Genomic DNA, 18951 nt, shown 5'->3' with positions numbered 1-18951 from the left:
TCATTCGTACAGGACGGGAAATTTCATAAAAGAATTTCTTAATGGCTTACAAAACTCTTTATTTCTGGAAAAATAACTAAAAGATTTGCATTCAAAAGCGATCATCAGTTAAATGATAACTTCCACCTGTATATTTTAAGTGAAAAATGGAAGGATTGGTTTGTGTATCCACAAATGAAAACTATACAGAATGGACCTGGCGAACTGAATGACATGCGTAAGATGTACACAGATATCACAATCCATTATTGGACTAGCCACTAACATTAAGAATGGCAAATTTCAAAAGACGAGGAAACATAAGCAGTGCAAGTCTGGGGCAAGATATGCCTCACGTTAAAGAAAAAAAAAAGTTTTCAATTATTGCAACCTTTATAAACTATTCCTACAAAGACCTAATCCATGATTTCTAATCTTCATCAGAACCCCACTAAATTACATCCTCAAGAATAGTGAATGTGGCAGTTAAGTCTACTTATCCATGTCATTTAACTCTGTATCCAATTTTATAGCTAGAAGGGATTCTGGATTGTGTCTATTCCAACCTCCTTGTTTTTAGTACCTGAGGTTATCCTGGATGTACTGGACCCTTAAGGACATTATCAATCAGGTCACTTAGGTATCATTCAGTAAATTATTAGTATAGTACTAATGTAACATACTAAATAGTATCCAAGTATCCTGAAAGACTTTATGCTCCCCTCAAAATGTCATTTTGAGGGCTATGTAAATAAATGGAATTATAAAGAAGCTGCCACACAGTAAGAAAAAAAAAGTTTAAATACAATTACATTGATAAGGAAGTTGTCACACCATCTGAAAACAAAGGATAAAGTATCAGGAAATCTACTGCTTTTCCTAAAGTCCTTGTTTCTTCTTACCAAGCAAACACTTCCACTTATCAAATATAAGTTGTGTTACCATGGCTTAGAACAAAGTTAGATAGACAAATGACTCAATCAGAAAACCTGGAACCTGCAGAAAGAAAACAAAGCTGCCTTAATGCCCAGGAAACTGAGCCAATCATTAATAACTAAAAAGAACTACCATAACATTATTTAAATAAAGGGGAAGGGCATACTCTATAACCTTCTGAAATGGATCAACAGTGCTATAAAGAAAACAAATGAACATTCAGAAGGAGAGTACATTTAGATAGTGCAATTGTACAGATGATGAATAAACTATAAGACTCCAAAAAAAAAAAAAATAACTGTACAGAACTCACATAAATACCACCAGCAACATATGCAAGACACCAAAATGTTAAGTTTTAAGCAGGGTGAAATTTAAAAAGGCACTTCATATAACAATGGAAACTGTTTCTCTGTACACAGTAACTGCAAGAAATCATATTGTCTTCACATATATTTTATGTCTAGTTGAGAAAAAACATTTTGAAGAAAAAGGATCATTAAACACATCCCTTTTGAGAATACCAAATCATTAAATTTGCAATTACCCCAAAGCTTCCCGAAAACCTAGAGATATTTAAACAGGTTCACCTAATGGAGAATTTTTGTGGCAGGCTCTGCCCATGGCAGGCACAGTAAGAAAACTTACTATCTAATTGTGAGTTCCATATGCTATTGGGGTTGTCTCCCTACAACAAGTCCCCATTTTTAGTTTTGTAACACCATTATCATTCAAGTATGCCAGAGAAAGATTTTTAAATAACAAGTTAAGAATACTGTTTCTTCTGCAGTCAAGAGACTGATCTATAGCTAAAAGCTGTTCCTATTTACTGCATTCTGACAATCCCCACTCAACTGCCAAATCCAAATCCCTTTCAGAAGTTACCCAGTCAACAATTCGGGGATTTCTTTTCACTTTTAGGATTTCACTTTTAGGAAAGTTCTCTGGAGATGCTTGAGTCTATCAACTGGAGAGTGGTAATGCAATTTTAACTTTACTACTGAGCAACATAAATAACACAAGAAGAGAACAGCAATGCTGTTTTATAAAATATTTGAGGAGCTATACAATGTAAATAGAGCTAACACGAGTGAACTGTACACTTAAAAATGGTTAAGATGGTAAATTTTATGTTGTCTTGTCTCTAACCACAATTAAAAACAAAAATTTTAAAAGGAGGCGTGTGTTAAGTGGAAGTGCCAAAGCAGTTTCAGAGAATCCCATCTTCACATATCATTTTTTGATTCGGATTTTGGAAAGTAAGAGTACCTCAAAAATCATCAAATTTGTAACCCACTATCTGATTCAGGGGAGGAAAGGGGAGAAATGGACAAGTGGGAGATTAAAGTAGCCTTAGCTAACTCGGAACTATGTGAAGCCATATAGAACACTTCCAAGGTCTCTCTCTCCACTGAATTCACCTGTGATTAGTCCTTTCAAAAAAGAAGCTATATAGTGCCATGTCAAGGGCACATGAGACCACTTAACTGATGTGATACATATCAAACTATAAAAATCTTTATGATTTCTTAGACCCTTGTGTCTTTCAAGGTAAATGTTAAGTCTAGATATGACTTGACCAAATGTGCAAGATCATCTCCTCTATCAAGTCTGCTAAGCTTAATCTACAAATGGGACCAATATAGTACTCTGAAATTATCTGACAAAATAAAATAACTTCTTCTAAGTAGGGATTTGAGTCTTCAACCTCTGTTGTGTCTTCAACAATCAGAAAGAGGAAGAAAAGTAGTAAAAAGGGTACTGAATATAGTTACAATGGAGGGGGAATGAGCTTCAACTATTAAAAAGTGGGGCACTAGGGAAAATATAAATCACCACTGTGCAAGAACTACGGCAGAAATAGAAACCACATGAACCCTAAAACAGTTATATTCCACTAATAGTAGATCCAAAATATTTTGACCAAGCAGATGAAAAAATGCAGATGTTTTACAAACTAAGGAGATACAAAATGTTAAGTCTGTTGATAAAAATTTTTGGGGGGGCTGTCAAGCAAATAATACTAGGTGATGGACTCTGACCCCTCAAACTTGACACTTCTTCCATTTTTGAAGTCATGCTGCGAAAACGAGGATCTAAGGACTGGTATACTGCACAGCCACTGCCTTGAGATTAAAAAGATACTGTGGAATATACAATTGAGGTATCTGCTGCCAGTTCCAGAATTGTGAAGAACTATTAATGGAACCAACTTGGAGCAAAAAGATAAGTCGTCTCTCATGATTAAGAGTCTGACTAGAATAAGGGACCAATAAACCAAGAACATGTTACTGAAGTCTTGATTTCAGACTTTTAAGAAATCATTACTGGATGTTATCGTTTAAACAGATATCCAGAAACAGAACTGCATGAGATGTTCTCTTTACTACATCCATAGTTATACTCTAACACTTAAGGATTCTCAACATCATCTATTTGATGGCATCCCTCTTTATTACAGTAAGAGGACCAGATTGTCAGGCATGTTTGGAATTCTCCTATAAGAGTTCAGATTTGCATGCCTGGATTGTAGAACATCCTTTATTTCCAGGACACTAATGCACATTTCCTTTTTGTGTTTAGAGTGATGAATTATCAAGCTCAAAAAGTTTAACTGTTTAGAAGGTAGGTTTGTTTAAGAAGGTCATCTTGGTGAAAGGCCTAGAATATCCTGAGAGAACACCATGATGGGTCTCACAGCTTGCTTATATGTGACAGCTTGACAGGTCAAAGACTTAGGCCATGATGATAAAAAGAATTCTCTCACATGTAGCTTTGAGTGGTAATGACACTGTAGCCATCAGTCTCGATACGGACAGTTACTTTGAAAATTTTTAGAGATGTTACAAGAAGGAAAAGTCTTTTTCCAGCTGGTGTCCACAGTAGACCTGTAACATCTAGCCATCCTACTGGAAGCAAACTGGATTTGGCAAAATTTGATTTGTATTCCAGTTCTTGACAGAGTTGCACGGTTGATTCTGAAGTCTGAGAGAGCTTGAGAGTAGTATGGACTCTTGAAGAGTCAGATTGTCCTGACATAAACAGGGCACAACAGATTTGTCATTTTGTGAAGATCTGACAAGGTGAAGCCCGAACAAGGAAGCACTGATGACATAAAAATGAAGGATTTGCCTCTGGCATTAGTAAACAGAGACCTAGTAGCAGGTTATTTCCAGGCCCCAGATCTGCTAGTCCTCAGTTTACCAGTAAGATTTTCCTGAGGAACAAATCATTTATATTTTTTTAAGCACAAGAGGATTCAGATTCCTGAGTACCCTCCTCTGAACTTACTTTGGACCAGAAATAATGGGTAAACGTTTGTCCAACCCTACTCAGATGGAAGTCTCTACTGTCACTTGGCCAATAAAACATAAGTCTCTATTTCAAAAGTCTAGAATTACATGTTAGCCGTGATAATTCCAGACATGCATTTATTTTCTGAGGTGACCTCCTACCTGTAGATCCTGTTTGAGTGGGGAGGAACAAGTAAAATAGTTAGGATCTTGGATGACTACACTGCTGAATGCAAACAGGTTATTAATTCTTGTACCCATGGCGTTCTGGAGATTCTCCCTTTTTTCTATATCTATAGGGGTGGTTTCGAGGTTTGTACCAATCTCCTTTGGAATATCCTCTATTGTGATAATGTGCTTTCTGATCATGACTATAAAAGTATCGATGTTGGTTATAGTATTTGTTGTGGTCTCTATAATCATTTTCTTTTATACTGTTTTCTTCTGCAACAACAGCATTTACATCTTGTCCAAAGAGAGAAGTACCATCAAAGGGCAAGTGTGAGATCTTCTCCTGGGTTTTCTTAGTGAGAGATGTAAGTCGGAGCCAGGCTTGTCTTCTGTAGTCTATTGCCATGGCCATAACTCTGACTACAGAATCCATTATGTCCCTAGTAGTACAAAGCTGCCAAAGGCCGGCATCCATACCATCCGATATTATACATCTTGCTTTTCCACGATCAAACTCTGGGTCATGAACCAGATCCTCCATGTCTTCCCAGAGTTTACGCTGATATTGAGTCATATAGGCCATGTAACTAGCAGCTCGGGCTGCAATGGAAGCAGCATGGTAGAATCTACAACCCATGACCTCCATTTCTTTTGAGGTAGAATCTAGAGGAGATGTTGTGCTTCCTCTTTTGCTGTGCTCTAGTGCTTCTACAATAGGGCCCTCGGCTGGTGGATTTGGTTGGAAAGGAGAGGTATCCTTGGCCACAGGATATACTCTGTGCCCCATGAAGGAAGAAGGATGGCAATCAGCAGGGTCTTTAAAAACCTCAGTGGTGGCAATTCTCAGAAGAGGATGCAATGGAGGAACCAAACGTTTCTTAGAGGTCACATAATCATGTTTCCCTTCACATGATTCTGCTTCAGATTGTAACGTTACTCTCTTTATAACACCTCTTTGTTCCATTCTTTTCAAAAGACCTGTGAAACTAGACTGACTGGGATCAGTTGGCTGCCCTTTGTCATCAGCTGAGGGGGACTTGCAGTCAGCTTCTTCATCAACCGTAGATAAATTTTCATCCTTGGAGGTGGAGATGTCCCACGGAACTGAGGAGTTCTCACTTGGCCTAGAATGATGGAATCTAAAACAGCTCCTAGACTGCAGATCACGTATCACTCGTGACATCTCAGCCACCTGTGTCTGAAGATAAAGGATGGCATCTTGTCCATGCTGTGAAGCTGAAGAAGACTCTACAGGTAAATCCTCCTTGACCTCTGAAGAGGCCAAAGATTCTTGGGGGACCAGAACTGGAGATGAAGGCAGAGTCTGATAATTTTGTGATGGTTTAAGTGTCTCTGTCTCAGAAATCTTAATATCTGAATTATTTTGATCATTTTTCTGGTTCTCCAATGGGTTCTCAACAGAAGAAGGTTGAGAAACTATCCTTTGTGGACTGCTGGTGCAACTCCCAGAGGAGGAGCTGCTGTCTCCAATGGGAAGAGGAACACTGCAGCTAGAGCACATTTCTGGGCGATGATTCTCAGAGGATGGCACCTTAGACTCAGGCATTCTCTGGGTTATCCACATGAACAAGAAAACCAAGGAAGAAAAAAAAATGCTTTTAATATGTTAACTTTCAAGTGCAGAGATGCATGACCAGTAAGTAGAACTCAATTTTTTTAATTATTATAACAACAATGAAAGATGCAATCCACTACAGGTCTGCAAGGGGATCATAGAAGTCAAAGCCACAAGCTTCACTACCCCCAAAACCCAATACCAACTACTGGCAATAATCTGGCACTCTATTAAAAAAGAGAGTAAAAACAAGCCCAGTTCAATTGGTGCCATCTTAGCCTACTGCTCAGTCTTCTGCTAGGACAAGAAGAGGTGGTGAGACTACTGGTGATTAACAATCTTTTTTTTAAAAATCCCATCTAATGTATGTAAGTCAACAAGTAGAAGTTTATAATAGTATAGAGAACTTGGGAAAAGTTCCACTGAAAATCACACACACAAAAATATTTCTCAAAGTCCCCATTGAAGAGTCACTTTTAAGTCCTTTAAAGATTCTTGTTCCCTCTCCATGAATAACATAAATGAATAATGATAAAACTTGCCAGTTGCATAGTCCTACTTTATGGTTTGTAGTTTCCAAGGAGCTTACATAGTATGTATTTGTCACTTCATTTTGTCCTCACAACAACCCTGTGAGGTAGGTATTATTATCTGATAAAGAAATTAAGATTAAAGGCTACTTAATTTATCCAGAGTCACAAAATTACTAAGGAGTAAAGCTCAGGCTAAAACCTAGGCATACTGATTCCAAGTCCAAGTCTCAATCCCTTGTAACATAAAGCAAGAAGTATTCCGGCCAGGAGTCTCCAACCCATCAATCCATCAAGACAATAGCCCATTAATAGAAACTCGGGCTAAGACAAAAGAAAGACAAGGTTGCTACAAAGGGCTCAGCTAGTTTAGTTCTCAGAGTAAGGGAAGTATTAGTTTAAGGGTCAAACCCACAACCAATAAATCACAGGTAAGAGAAAAAAAAACCCCTAAATATGTGAGGAATAGAGAAGGTTAAAAGGAATGACAACTGAAGTACTATACCACCTATAACCCTTCCCCACATTCCATTTTCTAAAGGATCTTCACACATCCTCTCTTCCAAGATAAAACAAACTTTCTGTGGCCACATGGTTCTGGAAGAAAAGGATCCAGTTATACATGGCACCTAAGGAGAGATACGAAAGGAGAAGGGCACAAGGAACCAAAACACTTGCAGTTTTTATTCCATTTCCCTTTTATCAGATACCATCTTCAAGTGTTAGAACTTTGCTGTATCATGTTATCTTTTCACATTCTCACTGAAAGTAAAAAACAAAACTGGAAGTAGGAGATGTTCTGGGCAAAGGACTCAATGGATACCTTCTATGGCTCATTCTATAGAAATGGACCATTCACTAAAGTACTACAGCTCCTAAACAAAGCCATCATTGACTTGATAATTGTCTTAGACAAGGCCTCTTAAATGACTAAAGTGAAAGAAATCCAAATCAAATATAATGTACTTACATCACTATGGGAGGTGCTAGGCTCTTCATCATCACTGCTGATCAGATCAATGTATTCCAGAACAGGTCTTAATGGTCCTTCCTATGAAACAATCAAGCAAATTAACAAGTCATGTAGTTATTCAAACTAAACCAGTCACTTAATCACTTTTTTTGTTGGGACTGGCAAGAATTCCTCTAAAGAGGCGGCCTATGGGCGCCAGAAAATAATTAGAACACACACACAGAAAAATATTCAGAGTACATGAGTAAGAAATGATGATGGGGCACCTGGGTGGCTCAGTTGGTAAAGTGCCCGACTTCGGCTCAGGTCATGATCTCACACTTCATGAGTTCAGGCCCCACATGGGGATGCTAAGAGCAGCTTGGGGCCTGCTTCAGATCCTCTGTGCACCCCCACCCTTGCCCCTCCCCTGCTCGTTATCTCTCTCTCTCAAAAATAAAAAATAAACATTAAAAAAAAACTAATGACAAGATCTAAAAGGAAGAGTTTAAACCTTGGTAGAATATTAAGACAATGTTATTCTTTGAGGAAGGATTATTAATAATAAAGGAATTAGTGCTATAAGGACACAGATATGATTCAATGTTTTTTAGATGGGATGAGTATTAATTACCTGTTAGATAACCAGACTCAAAAACATGTGGTTCTCTAACAGCTTGGCTTTATTTCCCACTCCTATAGTCAAACATCAAACCTGATTCTTCTCCATCCTGCTTCCAACCATACTAACTGCATCATATATCAGGCCTTGAATACTAGGCCTAAAAGCCTAGATTTTATTCCATAGGCAAGAGGGAATCAATAAATACTAAGATAAGGAAAACATGAGTACTGTGCTTTAAAATTAATCATGTAGATGAGTATGGAGAGTGGGAAATGCAGGGTAATTAATCAGTCAAATAATGCAAAAAAAACAGCAGCAAAGAGAGTAGTGTTGTAGTATATATACAAGACAATACATGGGTATTAAAAAAGAAAAAAAGATTGGCTATAAAAAACAAAATTCCAACAATAAAAAGGAATCAAAGAAGTCCCTAAGGTTTCAAGCTTGAACAACCAGCTGGATATATCTGGAATTCAGAAACAGGAAGCCGACACTCTTTTGAACATAATGGGTTGATGTACCAGTGGCACACAAAGTTAACTGGCAGAAGCCAGAAATGCAGGGCTGAAATCTGGATGTACAAACATAGCTAGAAATACAGATTTGGGAGGGGTTCCTCTAGAAGACTAAATTGAACTATGATATTGCTAACAAAGAAAACAATGAGGAAAAAGAAGAAATTTAATGAGGCTCTTGAGGAAATGCTGGAATTTTAGGACTCAAGAAGAGCTAAGCAGGTAATTAAAGACTGAAGAAGAATCAGGAATGGATAAATTCAAAAACACTAGAGAATCCTCAAAAAGTTGTCAATGCAAAATGCAGTCAAAAACATGGACAACCAAAAAAACTGCCACTGAAATTGGCAACATGATTTTTAAATGCCTGAAAACAGCTTTCAAGAAAGTAGCAAGCATATAAAAGCCAGGCTCTAAAATATTAAGTAGAACATGAGGCAATAGAGGTGCCTGGCTGGTCAGTCAATGCAGCATGCGACTCTTATCTTGGGGTTGTAAGTTTGAGCCCCACGTTGGTTGTAGAGATTACCTAAAAATAAAAAAATAAAAAAAAAAAAAAGAGGCAGTAAGGCCATGAGTAAAGAATATTATTTTTTAAATTCTAATATGTTGAGAATAAGAGAAAGGAACACAGGAAGAGAATATAGCTGAGGGAAAGATTTCTTAGGATGCAGAAAGCTGACTGTTGGCAAGCCAAAGCGATCTATTCAGTGGATAAACTAACAGAGAAAGACTAGAGTCAGGACACAGAAGCTAAGATCTTTAAATATCCTCTTCCTTAGAAGAGACATTCCGTCTCAAAGATAACTTGTTTCTCCCTTAGGCTATAACTTCTCCTCAAGCAGAAAACTGCTATCCTTGCAGACAGGTTTTATCTAGGCACTATGATAAAACCAGAGACCAGAACTTCAGGACAGGGATCATGTAATAAGTAATTAAGATTTTTGCCTGAGCTGTAAAAATGGAAGTTTAAAAAAATGTTTTTTATTTTTTCTAAATGTTTACTTTTGAGAAAGAGTGAGTGAGCGAGCATGAGCAGTGAAGGGGCAGACAGAGAGGGAGACACAGAATCCAAAGCAGGCTCCAAGGTCTAAACTGGCAGCACAAGCCCAACGCGGGGCTCGAACTCCCGAACCGTGAGATCATGACCTGAGATAAAGTCAGACACTTAACCAACTAAGCCACCCAGGTACCCCTAAAAATGGGAAGTTTAGAAAAGAGGATATTCTCCAATTATGGTCAACAGAGAGGAATCACCTACCTTTAGACTATAATCTACCACTGTTATTGTCAATGTTATACATTCAATTCAAGGAAGTAGAAGAAATAAAAATATGCTAGCTTCTCCTGTTCTAACGCCTTAACTTTGGGCTCTTCAAGAAATGTGCATTAGAAATTGTTATTACATGTCCATAGCAACAGCCCACCAAGAAAGTCTCCGGGTTACCAGAAATACACAGAGGGAGGGGCAGAGAGAGCTTCCATAAACAGAGAAAAAAGAGACAAAAGAAAGTAACAGAGTACAAAGCAAAAAGTAGAAGAGGACCCCCCCAAAACCCCCAAAACCCAGGATAAAGAAAATGGTCACAGATGGGATTTAAAAACAGCTGCAGAAATAGCAGAAATAGCAGAAAATAGCAGGAGCAGGAAATGATGAAAGAAGACTATTACAAATTTACTGCTAGGGTGAACCATTAGACTGATATGCAACCAACTATTCCTGAACTAGCGAAAAATGACAACTTCATATGATTCACACTAATTAAAAGAGTAAAAACAATCTGGGTAGGAAATCCAAAAATGAGAAAAACCAAGAGTCATTTAGAATATTTATTGATTAACTCAGCAAATAATTATGGGTTTGTATGTGAAAGAATGGTAGATGACGATGACATGTATTTGAGACCACCAAAAAAAGCAGAGGCTGAGTTAAAAAATAAGAGAAGTATCCCCAAGGAAAATATTACTTATATGCACACACTCTAAACTTTAGTTATGGATATGGAAAAAATGCCACCATAACGAACTTAACGAATCAAAACATTTTAGTATTCCATTAATTTTACTACTCATCAATAACATTTGTCTTTGAGCCCTATACAGGAACTGTACTAAACTTCTCATGTAAATGATTCCATTTAATCCCCAATTACTTTATGAGATGAAACAGTGAATTATTACTATTACTCCTTTTAACAAATGAGAAAACTAAGTGAAGTACACCTGATTCTCTAAATATATAACCGGCTGTGTGGTCACTATAATTCTGAGGTTAAGTTCAAAGTATACACACTACATTTTTTTTTAATTTTATTTTTAAGTAATCACTACATCCAACGTGGGGCTTGAACTCACAACCCTGAGATCAAGAGTCACATGCTCTACTGACTGAGCCAGCCAGGTGACTCTACATGCTTTTTTATTTTTTTTTTTATTTTTTTTTTTTTTTTATTTATTTTTGGGACAGAGAGAGACAGAGCATGAACGGGGGAGGGGCAGAGAGAGAGGGAGACACAGAATTGGAAACAGGCTCCAGGCTCCGAGCCATCAGCCCAGAGCCTGACGCGGGGCTCGAACTCACGGACCGCGAGATCGTGACCTGGCTGAAGTCGGACGCTTAACCGACTGCGCCACCCAGGCGCCCCTCTACATGCTTTTTTAAATCAATCCCTTATTACCTAAGTTTTTAAGAAACTTTGTCTTCCTTCAAAAAGAGAAAAAAAGACTTCTTGCTATTGCCCTCAAATCTGAATAACTCATAACACTAACCAAACAATAAGTTATTAATTCCCCATAAGAATGTGTATTATGTCAAGAAACATTTCTTAAAATGTTTACAGTAACTGCCTATGTTCTTAACAAGTATAAATGCATGTTGTCCTCCAGTTAAAGGCATTTTATTTGAATTTGCTCAACTCATCAACTAGTAAACCATCACTCTCATCATCCCTTTTGTAGCAATAACAAAACCAAAGGATTCTACTCCCGAAGGCCGCACAATTAGGGCCAGGAGCACAGGCACAAACAACACAGTTTAGTAACACAGCTGAATTAATATTAATATTCTAAGTAAAAAAAAAAAAATTAATGACACAAAAAGCTTTCATTCCTGCTACTAGAAAAATGATTATCATACAAAACCAAACACCAATTACCTATGACAGTTGACCCTTGAAGAACATGAGGGTTTGGGCTATGACCTTCCCTTCCATTATGGAACTGAAAATCGACATACAGCCATCTGACTTCCCAAAACATAACTACTAGAAACCTACTGTTGATTGGAAGCCTTACCAATAACATAAGCAGTTGGTTAACAGGTATTTTGTATGATGTTATTATATACTGTATTCTTACAATAAAGCCAAAAATATTACAAAAATCATAAAGAAAATACATTTATAGTACTGTAAAAAAAACTAGATACAAGTGGATCCACGCAGTTCAAACCCACTGTTTAAGGGTCAACTGTAAATGGAAAATAATGTCAATACATTAAGATATGGACTGTAAGAAATGTAGTTTACCCAAGTCTAAAAGAATATGGATTTGAATACTGACGCAAAACTCTAATCTAAAATTTTAATAATGCATGTGTTTTTTCAATAGATTTCCAGTTACAGGATCAGGGATATAGTTTACTTGTGCAATCCTGCCCAGTTCAAAAATTCCAAGTGGTTCCCATCTGCCACTTTTAGACCACAATTCAAAATCTACACTATCTGGCCCACCCTTTTCTCTTTCACTTGAAAAGTTTTTATCCTCCAAAACTACACAGAATCTTCCCTGCTTTCCCATTTTGATGCCTTTCCTTATTTCTTTTCAAAATGCTCTTTTAAATACAAATACTAAATGTTACCTAGGCCAAAAAGGCTTCCTTTATTTTTTTATATAGCACCGGGTACTTTTTATAAAATAACTACTTTCTACAACCATTTACACAGTTCTCATAACCTATATTATCTTCCACATTGAAATATGGGCACTTACAGGTAGGACCTATTTTCAATTAATCTCTTGTAGTTCTAGAGTACTTACTTCATGACTTTGCATATCATGAGCTCCAGCATTATTTTTATTTACTGAGCTAATTATAGGTGCAAGACACCCAGCCAAGATACCTTCACATTTTTGCCCATGACTCTTACCTACTGCAGTTTAAGTATTATCACTTGACCTATGTGCTTCAGAAGCTAATGATGAAATTATACCTTGATTTCCTTCACTATTTCCATATGTTCAATGATTCCGCATTATACCAATAATCTTGACTAAAACCTAAATCTCATGTGCTATTACCAAGATTATAATAGGTTGCCTTTGTGTCTCAAGTAGCACTGTGAAAAATCATGTCATCAGCTCTTGGCTAAAACCATTTTCTGGGAGTAAATTAACTAAAATATACAAAGTTTCAAAGAAAGACAGAAAGATGGTGGCTGAATAAGGGATCAGAAAAATATTCTCAGTTTTCAAAAGCTTGTGTTGGGGGGCGCCTGGGTGGCGCAGTCGGTTAAGCGTCCGACTTCAGCCAGGTCACGATCTCGCGGTCCGTGAGTTCGAGCCCCGCGTCAGGCTCTGGGCTGATGGCTCGGAGCCTGGAGCCTGTTTCCGATTCTGTGTCTCCCTCTCTCTCTGCCCCTCCCCCGTTCAGCTCTGTCTCTCTCTGTCCCAAAAATAAAAATAAAAAACGTTGGGGAAAAAAAAAAAAAAAAAAAAAAAAAAAAAGCTTGTGTTAACACCATTTCACTTTTACGAAAGACCTACATTGGTATCAGTTTTCACTAACTGAAGTAAATCTGAAGATTTTCTCTTATACAAAAAAAAAAAAAAAAAAAAAAAAAGTGATGAAAAACAGAAATACTGTACAGCATTTGTTTTGCAGAAAACCATTACAGAGGCGGTATGCACCCCAAGCAGCGACAGTACCACTGCCAAGCTGCTTCCCTGTGAATTAAACTCAGCATTTCACTGCCATAGCTTTGGATTATGTCTGTAAACATCTGTACTTTATCTCAATTTATTTTGGACATCCATTAGCAAGATGTGTTTTAAGGTATCAGAAAAGCCAAAAAGAGGTTATTTTTGGGGTCTGGAAATGCTGAAAATTTTTCCATATAAGCAAATGGTAACTGCTTCTTTGCTTTAGACCCTCTTAGCTTATAAAGTTTTCATAGGTTTCAAATGTTTCTACTTTACAATAACTGGGAGTGGTGGAGATACACCTGTATTATTAAACTAAACAGAAAATGAGAGCAAAATGCTTAAATAAAAAGTTTTTGCTATGGTAACATTATGTTTGAGATCACCCAGGTATTGGCTTTGCAAAAATCAAACGGTACACTTATAAACCGTGCAGTTCTCTGTACGTATATTTCAACATAATTTAAATGAAAGGGATTTATTATCCTTATTATTTCTTTCCTTCAGCACACTGCTATATTTTGCAAACCACTGAAAGACTGCTGTGCCACCATGTGATCAAAGACGGGAAAATTAGATTAATGAGCGTGAATTAAGAAATCCAAGCCAGAGTAAATCAAGAAGCAACATTATAATGCCATTTTTGTATCTGAAGAAATCTTAAGCAGAGAACAATTTGTTATCTTTACTGGATGAGCATCACCTAAAGGAGTCAAGGATAAGATTAGTTTACAGAGAGAAGTAGAAGGTTATATCTCAATTTATTTTAAAATAGAATTAAGTTATCATTAATTATCATTTAAGTGTTATCACTAAAAATGTAGAAGCAATGTTTTTCATAGATCTCTTCTAAAACTGTAATTGTGCTTAATACATATAATTCACTTCTTCATTTGGAACTATCAGAACTTTGAACCTGTATTTGCCAACAGGGATAAATACAAGGTGTTGTATCAAGGTGCACACACAATATATTTTTTAATTTTTTAAAATGTTTATTTAGTTTTGAGAGAGAGAGAGAGAGACAGAGCATGAACAGAGGAGGGAAAGAGAGAGAGGGAGACAAAGAATCTGAAGCAGGCTCCAGGCTCCTTGCTGTCAGCACAGAGCCCGACACAGGGCCTGAACTCACAAGCCATGAGATCATGACTTGAGCCGAAGTTGGATGCTCAATCAACTGAGCCACCCAGGTGCCCCTGCACTATATATTTTTTATTCTTGACACAAAGATGTAAGATATTCTCTACATTTAAAATTAAAAGAATATTTTTAAAAAGTTTTTTTTTTAATGGTTTTTTTTTTTTTTAATTTTTTTTTCAACGTTTTTAATTTATTTTTGGGACAGAGAGAGACAGAGCATGAACGGGGGAGGGGCAGAGAGAGAGGGAGACACAGAATCGGAAACAGGCTCCAGGCTCCGAGCCATCAGCCCAGAGCCTGACACGGGGCTCGAACTCACGGACCACGAGATCGTGACCTGGCTGAAGTCGGACGCTTAACCGACTGTGCCACCCAGGCGCCCCTTTAATGTTTTATTTATGAGAGAGAGAGAGAGAGTGAGTGAGTGAGTGAGCACTTGCAGGGGTGGGGGAGAGAGAGAGGGAGACACAGAATTTGAAGAAGGCTCCAGGCTTTGAGCTGTCAGCACAGAGCTTGACATGGGGCTTGAACCCATGAACCGTGAGATCATGACCTCAGCTGAAGTTGGATGCTTAACCAATACACCACCCAGGGGCCCCTAAAATTAAAACAATATTTCAAAAATAAAGAGTATTTTGAACTTCAGCTTAATACATTATTAAGCTTAAGTTACATACATGCTATACTGTAATTTTTTATTCCACAAGTACCAAAAAGTTTTTCAAATCTTATTTTTATAAATTCCATCTATGATTCTCAACCCAACACCCATAGTTTATAAAGAAGTATATCATTCTTTAATATACACAAATATCAAGATGAATATTCTCCAAATACCAATATTCAGGAACAACCTGAAATATTTGTCCTAAGAAGCCATAGAATCCTGTTACCAACATACTTCAGTCCACTGTTAGGGCACCTGGGTGGCTCAGCTGGTTGAACATCCAACTTTTGATTTCGGTTCAGGTCATGATCTCAAAATTCATGAGATCGAGCCCTGCGTTGGGCTCTGTGCTGATAGCACAGAGCCTGCTTAGCATTCTCTCTCTGCCCCTTTCCCTGCTCCCATGCTCTCTCTCAAAATAACTAAACAAACACTTAAAAAAAAAAAAAAAAGAAAAAAGAAAAAGTACATCGGAAACTAATTTAACACTATGTTAACCACACTAGAATTAAAATAAAAGGACAAAAGGCACCTGGGTGGCTCAGGTGGTTAAACATCTGACTCTTGATTTTGGCTCAGGTCATGATCCCAGTTTGTGAGATCAAGCCCCACACCAGGCTCTGTGCTGACAGGGTGGAGCCTGATTGGAATTCTCTTTCTCTCTCTCTCTGCCCCTCCCCCTGTTGCATGCTAACCTGCACTCTCTCTCACTCTCAAATAAAAGGAAAAAGTACCACATGCGCTAGCAATGGTGAAGACAGCCAAAAAAATGATCTCGTGAAAGACTCCTCAATAAAGCAATTAAAGACAATACAAGAATGGTTTCACCACAATGGCCCTAACGTTGGGTATATAGAGGATATCATTTAATAACCAGCTTTACAAACTGTCCCAAACCAACAAACATAAAAACACTACAATCTATTAAGAAAAACTATACACGTTTCACAGCAAACCTCAAATAACTACAGTATTCAGAAAATGGTTTAGAGTAGAAGTATTCTCTAGCTAACTATGATACCACTTTAAGCTGAGCCTTTGCAACTCTTGACAGTTTTGGGTGAAAATCATCTCCAAATACGTCATAACCCCCACTCTGCCTAAACCAAGGCTTTACAAACTGTGGTTCAGAGATTCATATGTCCTTTCATCTTTCCAAAAGGAAGACTCCTAGGTCCCACCTACAAATTCTGATTCAGTGGGTATGGAAGGGTGAGGCCCCGGAATCCGCACATTTACGCTTGGTAATGCTTAAAGACCACTGACCCGAAGGGACGAAATTCTGAAAAATATGTGTGTTCCTGGTGATGCGGGGATCTCCATATGAACATCAACTCCTGCACTATGCTGTAACAAACACCATGATCTCACAGGTCAGGGAAGTCTTCAAGCTAGTCGCCTTCATGTTATGCAGCTACATAACGCTCAGATTTTGAGTTCTTGCAAGCCTTCTTGTTCTCTACCTCCTTCCTCATCATCACCTGTCCTCTCTCCCTCGCCTGCATCGTCATCTGTTACAGGACAACCTTGTCCCTCTTGGAAACACGCCTAGACTAAGCATTAAAACAGCGCTAAATAAACGCACGAGAAGCGTGATGGAGTGAGCACCACGGACTTTCGGCAGTCTTTGTGACGGCTACCGCAGCTGCTCCGAGGCCTCTTTGGGGAAATTTCCTAATCCTACGCCACGCTCCCCGGTGTCTAGTACCTATGAGACGTTCATACACAGTTGCTCAATGAGGAGTGGACAGGTGCAGTACAATCACATAATGGCTTACCACGCGCAGTCTTGGAACTCTAGGAAAAACCCGAATGTCGTTGCTACTTACACTAACAAACTGAATGTCATCTTCATTTTCATCCGTTGTTGACTCAGATGCTTCGGGCCCAGCTGGAGGGACAGATTCTATTATCTATAAAAATAAGCCAAAACACGCTTATCTATACAGCCACGTACTTGGTGGAAGAGACTTTCCCAAAAGGAACGAAAAAGAAAGAGCTTTTTAAAACAACGAGCTCTTGAGGAAACCTAACAGCACAACTGCATGCAAATCCGACTAAGAACAGAACTCCATGGAGTCGCGTTCTGCCTCTGCAGACGCGGAGCCACGGGGAGCGGACGCCGAAAACGACTCCCCAGCCCCTGCGAATTCCCCTATCTGCTCGAGGAGGAGGGATGCACGCTCACCGCCGAAGAGCGATCCTGTCTCAAAATGTCGCTCTCGCGGGCAGAGCGGCGACAACAGAGACCACCGGGGCCGGCGTAGGGGACCGGGGGCGGCCGGGCGGCCATTGTTACCGCTGGGTCGTCGTTCGGACCCGCACCAGGCCCGAACGCTGGGCTCGGCCCGAGACGCCGAGGCTTTCGCCCCGCGGGCGCACAGCAGGCCGCACACTCAACAAAACACAAAGCCCTTTCGCGACGCGGCTGAGAACGCCGCGGCCCGACGCTCCACCACTCACCTCCGACCCCGGGTCTCCCATTTCTCCGACGGCCTAACTGACAGCACCACCGCTGCTGCGGTCTCCGCCGCCACCGCCGCCGTCGCAGCTGTCCCCGCCGCCACCGCCGCCACGACTTCCCTTCCCGCCCAGCACCGCTTCGCGCCGCCGTGACCCGCCCTGCGTGAGCGCCGACGCCGCCGACGCCACCGACGCCGCGGGCGGAAAGAGGTGCGAAACCGCTTCAAAAGGAGGAGCGGCCGGCTCTGGCCCGCTATCCCCCGGAGTCTCTTTCGCACAGTCCCGGCCTGCCTTCTCCGCGCCGCGCAGGAACCTGGGAATTGTAGTTCTAGTGCCGCCCGAGACGGTCCCGGCGTCAGTAGCAAACCGCGGAAAAGGACTCCAAAGCATGGCGCACACATTTTGCCACGCTGACGTCAGCTGCAGCTTTGCGGCGCCGTGGGCGGGCTAGGTTCTGTTTCATAGTGAAGGGCAGGAACAGGGATGTGGAGGTGTGTTTGCAATTGGGTATTGTATGGGTGTGGAATCGAAGCTCACCGGTGTCAGTTTTGGCCTAATGGCGGATGATGGGGATTAAATTCTCATATTCCTTTTTTAATTTTGTATTTTTTGCAGTGGGCCCGAAATGTAAAGGTGTAGTTGAATTTTGAGATAAAGAAATCCGAGGTGTCTTTATGTTACTCACCTGTTCCCTAGCTTCATTCTCTCAGCCATAGCATGTATTAATACACCCGAGTAGGCAAATTGAGGACCAGAGTTCCAGTCTCCAGGTTGGCCTGAAGAAAACTGGCGAAGCAAGAGTCCAGGGAGCCAAGGCCTAGCTAACTATCATTAAGCTCTAGGCCAGTGAAAACATGCGCTGTTTAAAGATATTCTCAGAGTATTACCTTACTACAATAGCTTTTTTTTCAGCGTTCATACTCAAAAAGCAGTCTTTAAAATAGTTGACTCATGTTTACTTGTGTGGTTTTTCTCACTTTAATGTCATACAAAACTGTCTGGCTTTTTTTTTTTTTTTTCTACACCAACAATTTTGAAAAGAACTTTTAAAGTCGGAAAATTCTTTTAAATTTTCCGATGCCTGTTTTTGCCTATGTCCACACCTAGCTGATTATTTATGCCTATAGTAATTATTCTTGGTATTTGTTATTTTCTGCTTTTCCAGCAAGTGCTTTATGACTTCA

At 39.4% G+C, this 18951-nt stretch overlaps 1 protein-coding gene across 4 annotated transcripts in view; it reads right to left on the bottom strand.

Moving 5' to 3' along the window:
- The window catches only part of ZNF451 (zinc finger protein 451), an 89806-nt gene extending 71893 nt beyond the window's left edge, over positions 1–17913 (bottom strand). Inside the window, exons 1-4 of one of the 4 annotated variants that reach the window (XM_058734328.1) lie at positions 17768–17913; positions 17134–17217; positions 7456–7536; positions 2790–5949 (exon numbers count right to left, since the gene is read on the bottom strand). In XM_058734328.1, coding sequence (XP_058590311.1) covers positions 4453–5949; positions 7456–7536; positions 17134–17217; positions 17768–17788 — 1683 coding nt within the window. In that variant the 5' untranslated portion in view covers positions 17789–17913 and the 3' untranslated portion in view covers positions 2790–4452. The other 3 variants (XM_058734323.1, XM_058734326.1, XM_058734324.1) reach the window with 3 other exon arrangements.
- Between the last annotated feature and the right edge of the window lie 1038 nt (positions 17914–18951).

Source organism: Neofelis nebulosa, chromosome 6, assembly GCF_028018385.1.
Source record: "Neofelis nebulosa isolate mNeoNeb1 chromosome 6, mNeoNeb1.pri, whole genome shotgun sequence".
Taxonomy (NCBI): domain Eukaryota; kingdom Metazoa; phylum Chordata; class Mammalia; order Carnivora; family Felidae; genus Neofelis; species Neofelis nebulosa.
This window is presented reverse-complemented; position numbering and strand designations above follow the sequence as displayed.